This window comes from Mus caroli, chromosome 1 (assembly GCF_900094665.2).
Source record: "Mus caroli chromosome 1, CAROLI_EIJ_v1.1, whole genome shotgun sequence".
NCBI classification, from domain to species: domain Eukaryota; kingdom Metazoa; phylum Chordata; class Mammalia; order Rodentia; family Muridae; genus Mus; species Mus caroli.
This window is the reverse complement of record NC_034570.1, coordinates 90,265,823-90,272,864: the sequence shown is the minus strand read 5'-3', so window position 1 is coordinate 90,272,864 and position 7,042 is coordinate 90,265,823. Positions and strand designations below refer to the sequence as shown.

At 38.1% G+C, this 7,042-nt stretch overlaps 1 protein-coding gene across 19 annotated transcripts in view; it reads left to right on the top strand.

Annotated features, from left to right (window-relative positions):
* Ppip5k2 (diphosphoinositol pentakisphosphate kinase 2) overlaps nt 1-3,853 on the top strand; it is a 62,964-nt gene extending 59,111 nt beyond the window's left edge. For 18 of the 19 annotated variants that reach the window (XM_021169217.2, XM_021169211.1, XM_029474432.1 and 15 more), the window contains one exon: nt 2,182-3,853. In XM_021169217.2, coding sequence (XP_021024876.1) covers nt 2,182-2,294 — 113 coding nt within the window. In that variant the 3' untranslated portion in view covers nt 2,295-3,853. The remainder of the gene's footprint in view (nt 1-2,181) is intronic. The other variant, XM_029474430.1, reaches the window with a different exon arrangement.
* Nucleotides 3,854-7,042: the final 3,189 nt, after the last annotated feature.

The following is a 7,042-nucleotide window of genomic DNA, read 5'->3' as shown; positions in this document are numbered from 1 at the left end:
AACTCACTTTGTAGACCAGGCTGGCCTCGAACTCAGAAATCCGCCTGCCTCTGCCTCCCGAGTGCTGGGATTAAAGGCGTGCGCCACCACGCCCGGCTTTATGTTTTATTTTTATGGCAGGTTTGATACCTCGCATTTGTCAGGGAATTATTTCCTTTGTCTTAAGACGTCTGCTTTGCTCGTTCTTCATAACTGTCTTAGTATCTCAGGTACTAGCAGTTGTCTTCTGCCTTTTTGTTTCCAGTTTTTGGACTTTACAAAAGACTTTCTTCCACTTGTTACTCTGCTTACTTTATTGAATGCTTTCTCCTCTTGGTTTCCATTGACTCTCAGTGTAATTTATTCACAGACCTTCCTTATTTGTTGTTGGTTTTTTGTTTTTTCTTTCTATCTCATGCTTATTCTTTTATGCTTTATTTTGAACTAATTCAATAATCTACAGAATTTCACTTAGATATGTGTGTTGCCTTTTTTATTTTTTTCTTAGCATTTCATGGTCTAACTGTATATCATCCAAAACAATGCATAGGAGGAAGCATTTGGCAGTCCTACTGATGGTTCCGTCTCTTTGGTTCCCACAGTTTCTGTGAGCTCTAGCTAATTTGAAGTGTGCCCTGCGCACAGCACACATTCAGTCTGCTCTGCCTGTGCCTGTGCTCGTCTGTGCCTGTGACTGACTTTCAGCAGTCTGACTGTGGCTGCCTCTTCCTCTGCCTGCTTTCCTTCTTCATTGTGTTTGCGTGGTGATTCTCACTGCTCTTTACTCTTCTGATACCCTCAAGTTGCTTTTAAATCCAACCAGCTTTTATTTCTGTTATTTTATTTTTTACTCTTAAATTTGAAGCACTCTATTTGATTCTTAATTTTTCTTTCTCAGTTTTTATTATAAACATAATGATTTATTTCTACATAGATCATGAAATTGCTGCTTTAATAATTGATTTTAAATTATTCATTTTCTGATAGTCTGTCACTTTTATCCTTTACAAGAAAGATGTTTTTCTATTCCTTTCTACATTAAATATTTATAATACTGTACATTAATCTTGTGTATTAAGTAACTTTTAAATCCTAGACATTATAAATGTTATGTTATAGAAGCGTTGGACTCTGGTATTTCAATAATATGTCTCCAAAGCATATTGTTTTATTTTAAAAGTAAAGAGGTAAATTTGCCAAACTCAGATTTTAAGATGATGTCCCTGAAGTGGCTGACGGCTCATGTATTAAATTCTCTTCTTGTTGTCTGTGCTACCTGAGGCTTTCTGTGCATGCAATAGATTAATCACAGTTCAAGGTTGAGTTAGTCTCACCCTTCCTGTCAGCTGCAGTTGTCATCTGTTTCTTTACACTAGTAAGACTCACTGTTATGCTGGAGATTAAGCCAAGTTCTGTGATGGACCTTGAGAATGATTCTCAGATAAAAGGTGTTAGGAAGGAGCGATGGAGGACCACTCTGTGCTGCTTTCTCCTCACACATGTTGATTCTGCTCCAGTAACTGTCTGATTCTGTCACTTTCTGCTATCCTGATAACACCATCGTTAAGGTTGTTCTTTCTGTCTGTGGCCGAGCAATTGTGGGTCATATGAAGAAATGTCAGCCTGACAGACATGTGCCTGTATAGTAAAGTAGAGCTGTAACTACACTGAGATTAGCTCTCTGACTAGGCCTGGCTCTGATGTTGGTTCTGAGTTGAGAGGGAGGGCTTCTGGCCTTCCAGCCTTCCATCTTTGCATAGTAATGAGATGGAAGGCATAAGAGGATATGGTTCCTAGAGAGGAAATTACATCCAGTTTTAAGCAAGTTTCGTTTAAATTTCCTGTCAAATATAAGCAGAGACAGTTCTAATTGGCAGTTGTATTTCTATATCTGGAGCTAAGGGGAAAAGCCTGTCCACAAGGATGAATGAGATTAATAGAATGGATTGTACTTGTGATGGAAATGAATATTTGCTATGAAGAATATAGAGTGAACTAAAAAGCTGTTTTTAGGAACACAGCCTGTTTGTCGTTACTTTTCTATATTTGTGTTGACTTGTAAAAGGTTAGTGTCATATTGAAAGCTCTGAAATGTTTTATCACAACTGTAGCGCACACAGCCACATCGCCCATCAGCATTCTCTTAACCCTGTTGATTTGTGCAAATCCCAACGGCACTGGTTCTTTCTTCTGTTTGTATAGCAGCCAGCGGACCATCTCCGGCAATGGCTCCCCATACCTCATCTCGGAAGAAGAGCATAAGTAGTAAAACCGAGGGGCATGAACCCAAGAAAAGCACTGGGAAGAAAAGATGAGCACACACCAGAACCGGAAGTTTCCATGCTTAGAAAGGGACTTGTTGCTTAGCAAAAAGGATGTCTAAGAAACCTTGACTGAAGCTGGTCAGAGCCAGTAATTCATGTGTTATCATGCTTTACTTTATACATCTGTGTATTTCTTTAAACACCCCGAAAGCTAGAGGACCTTCTGTTTTTATTCAGACAAGGAGCTTTGGCAGGATCTAGAAATGTTCAAAATAATGTCTGTCTGCTTTGTGTAAGGAAATTCATGACAACTGCTATTGCTGTCACTGTGATGATTCCCATGTGCCTGTGGCAGAGACAAAGGACACAGGAACCCGGCTGACTGGTACCAAAGTGCACTCTCTTCAGGTGCCTCTACACACATGCATTTCTACAGAATTGCACTTAGTGAGTAGGATTGGACAGGCAAAGATCATGTGTTGATGACTTTTTTTTAAAAAGTACATTTCCAAAGAGATCTCGTTGACCATTTACATTACAATGTTTTTGTCATTGCTACAGTAACATATGCTGCAATATTTATTGACTGGATTATATAGACCATGAATTATTTTTTCAATTTGTGCTTTGAATTTTTTATTGTGAATTATTTAAAATATTACAAATGCAGGTGGGAGAACTATACCTTTATACACATAAATTTACAAGTTAATCTGTAGAAAATATTTTCTTTATACATTTCTTTACCATCAAGAAAAATTTCTTGGTTCACCAAGAAAAATTTTTTTTTGTATTATCAAGAGAGGCATTTTTTTAGAGTTTCTTTTTATGAACTGTAACTGCTAAATTTGTAAATCTTACACTTGATTTTCTGAGTTTTTCTTGAGACCTATGGACTCAGGTCTAAGATGGGAGTTCTGCTGTTCGTAAGTGTCATCCAGGGTATAGTTCTTGTGTTTCCATTCTTATGTCCAGTGTATTTGTTGATTTCACCAAGAAAACTCAAAAGATTGAACATTTGTAGTAAGTAAATGGTGTTTAGAAATGATGAGATTTGGAAGAAAGATGGAGATGACTATTGTAATTTCACCTAATATTTAAATAAAAGGACATCATTCTCCTTGGTGCTCTTTCTCCCTGATGCACAAGTAATTGTTTGAAACATGTTAAATTACTCACAAACTAAACAACCTGCTTAATAAAATTCTCAAACATTGGCTATAATGCAACTTAAGATAGTAAGCTGTAGCTTCAAGCTTATGTTTAGAAGTACTAGACCCTTATTGTATAGTTATTGTAATTCTTCAAAAGAGACTTCTAACCTTAAATCATCTTACATGAACTGACTTCTAGAGAATAGGCGTATTATATTATCTTGGTTGTTTAAAAAGGGATGAGATACAGAAGTTCCAAATATATACAAATAAATAAGTACATATATACTTCACTTGAATGTAAATGGATTATATGGTGATAAATCTTGTAAACAATTGAATGTATGTACGGTCTCTGTATGTGAATATGTGATTAATGTACTCATTATGGGGGGGGGGAGACTACTTTTATTTTTTAAGTGGAATGAATTAAAAGTCTTTTTAGAATAAGAGTGACTTGGATTTAAAGCATTTTATTTGTGTTCTTTCTTTTATGTTTTGAAACAGAAAATCCCCAGCAGCATTTTACATTAAGTACTATTTAATAAAACTCACGAGTGAGCATACATATAGCAGTGTATGTCCTCCTCCTGATGGAGTACGCTAGCACTCACTTTCCTCAGTATTAGTCAGTAATTGCGGCTTTACCTTATTCACCCCAATCAATACTGTTGTTTTGTATGCTCATCTCTTTGCAAGAATCGTAGAATTGTTTTTCAAAACACACTATCAGAGAATCAATTTCATAACAGCAAAATAACATCACCACCATTTATGGAAGTTTGTCTGAAGTAGCTGTTTCTACCAGTACTCAGGAGATGTGGGGTTTGCTAGTTTTTAAGTGCTAAAACATGTTTGTTTTTTATTTGTTTATTTATTTTTGGGTTGGGTTGGGTTTGGTTTTATTTTTTGCTGCCCAGTTTTCCAGCCAGCAAAGAAATGAGGAAGTCAAGCTTGAGGAATTGTCAAGTGACCCTGAGCTGGTAGTCTTGATAATTTGTCATTCATTCCTTTACCCTCAGGAATCCTATATCTCAGGCCTAAGAGCCTGTTGGCAGGCCCTGCTGACCTGCTTTTAAAGAGGTACATAGTCCATTCTGAATGACTAATAAACTCAAGAGGGAATTTGTTAATACACAGCTATCTTGTATAAAAAAGAAGTATGCTGGACATTTTAAGACATGAACAGAAAATTGAGGCAGAAAGGAAACTGTAATGTGGCAGAGCACGTGGCCCTGTGCTCGGTATTTGTACAGCTCAAAAACACGATAGGTGACAGCCATGAAGAAAATTTAAAGTTTCAAGAGGAAACTGATGTAAAACTCAGGACTGTTGGGAGCCCTTAACTGGAGGCCGGACTCGTACAGAGGGAGGAGGAGAGGGGAGGGTAAATAGCACTAAGGATGTTTGAAAAGGCCATAGGAAGCCATTATTTTCTGTTTAACTATAACTATAAAAAACTTAAATTGAATTATGCCTTATGCCACCTGGGGTAATAATACTTCCTCCAACAACAAAAACAAACAAACAGTTCCAGGAATGGAAAGCTTATTCTCAAGTTGTTGGTCCGAGTAGACCAAGAGATTGCCAAAGCATTACTATTGCCCTAGGTTCCCTCCCAGAACCTGAAGGATCTATTGCTGAAGATAGCACACATTTTGGACATAGGACTTGAGAGAATCACCCTGGGGACTAGAGATAACAGTATCCAAAGGTCCTACAAAAGCTGCCAAGGTAGGTAAGATGTTAGTCCTCACCAGCTATAAACCCATGAATCACAACAGTGACTAGCCCAGCAAGTACAATAGTAGTACTTCTATCTTGGGAGAAACCAATAGCTGTGTAGTTGGACTTGAGGCTCCACTCACTGGAAGGGAAGTCCTGCCTAGTACTAGGAACCAAGTTACCTACCTGTGACTGCAGACGTCATGGGCCCCTTTATAAATACATTCTAAATATTTATCATTTACCCAACAGATAAGTATAGCTCTCTTACCTCATCAGCAGATTCTTATTGTAGTAGATGGAGATTGTTACGGAAATCTACATCGGGTCCTAATGCAGAGAACAACTGACTGTGGAGTGCCAGATGCCAATTAATAAGCATTAAGTTAACAGTGCAAACCCCTACATGCCTGAGGTTGAGGGGACATTGCAGAAGAGGGCAGAAAGACTGGAAGAGCAGGAAGCCTGACAGGGAACATGAAGATTCAGCAATACTGTGGCCTAAACAAGACTTGAATAATGACTACATCCGTTGACATGCTGACATGCGTGGGGAAAGTTTCACAAGGCCTCACCTCTCAAAGGGCTACAGGCAATCATTGGGTACTTAGAGAATAAATGTTCTCCAGAATAAATGGATGAGCCTCCTGATCCAGGCCCCAAAACACATACACACACAAGCAATACTAACTGGACTTAGCAAGTTCAATCGATGGATAGATGGACGGAAGCATGGGACAATCATGAGAGGTCATGGATTTGAGGGAATGGGGATTTTGAGGACATGGGGGGAATTGAGGGGAGGGAGAGTGGAAGAAATGTAAATACAATAATCAGCTATGAAATTCTCACCTTTTTACTTTAAAAAACCAAACCTCATTAGCTAATGAGAAAGTGTTTTGACTAGGACTCTCCAGGTTTCTCTAGTTTTTACTGCCTACTGTTAATGTAGTTTCATGCTAGAGTACAGCCAAGATTTCACTTGTTTGCTGTTCAAGCTTCCCTAGAAGGTTCTCTATCTCTCCGGGGAACTGTTCAAGCAGCTTTATTACCACCATTCTCCTTTCATTGTCTGAACAGCATGGAGTACCCTGTTATTGTATGGGTGGTGGGACCCCCACTGCAGTAGCCCCAGCTCTAGCCCCTCTCGTTCTCATGCTGCCATACCTACTGAAATGTATGCCTCTGGTTTCCTTTTTTCTAGAAGACTGGATACCAAAATGTTATCACTCAAAGCTCCATCATATTTCTATTCATGTTTATGGAAGATTCAATTTCTCTCTTTAGAATATAAGATACTCTATAAAATACATTCCTTAATGTATACTATATATTTTTAATGAATCATTGTTCTTTTCTTATATATTATATCAGTGAGATGCACTAGTTTCTTCCCCTTTGACCTTTGTACTGTGTTATGGATAGAAATAGCAAAATTTAAATCTCCACTTATTTTCTCTCCATCTTTTTTTTTTTTTTTTGGTTTTTTGAGACAGGGTTTCTCTGTATAGCCCTGGCTGTCCTGGAACTCACTTTGTAGACCAGGCTGGCCTTGAATTCAGAAATCCGCCTGCCTCTGCCTCTCAAGTGCTGGGATTAAAGGTGTGCGTCACCATGCCCGGCTCTCTCCATCCTTTTAATCTCTGGTTTTACCTTACTCTTTTTTGTGGCTGTTTCCTAGCACATATAAATTATTTATGGTCACTTTACGTTTTACTTCTATCCTAAAATATCATTGACCCTATTGCATGCTTTGGACACTAAGTAGTTATGTAATTGAGTTTAGGGCCTATTACTTTGTTTGTATTCATATGTTCTACTAGTTGTATTCCTTTTGTAGGAGTTGGCATATTATTTACAATGGGCTTTGCTTTAAAACTAATATTAAGATCTCTTGCAAGAGGTTTGTATAGTTCACCT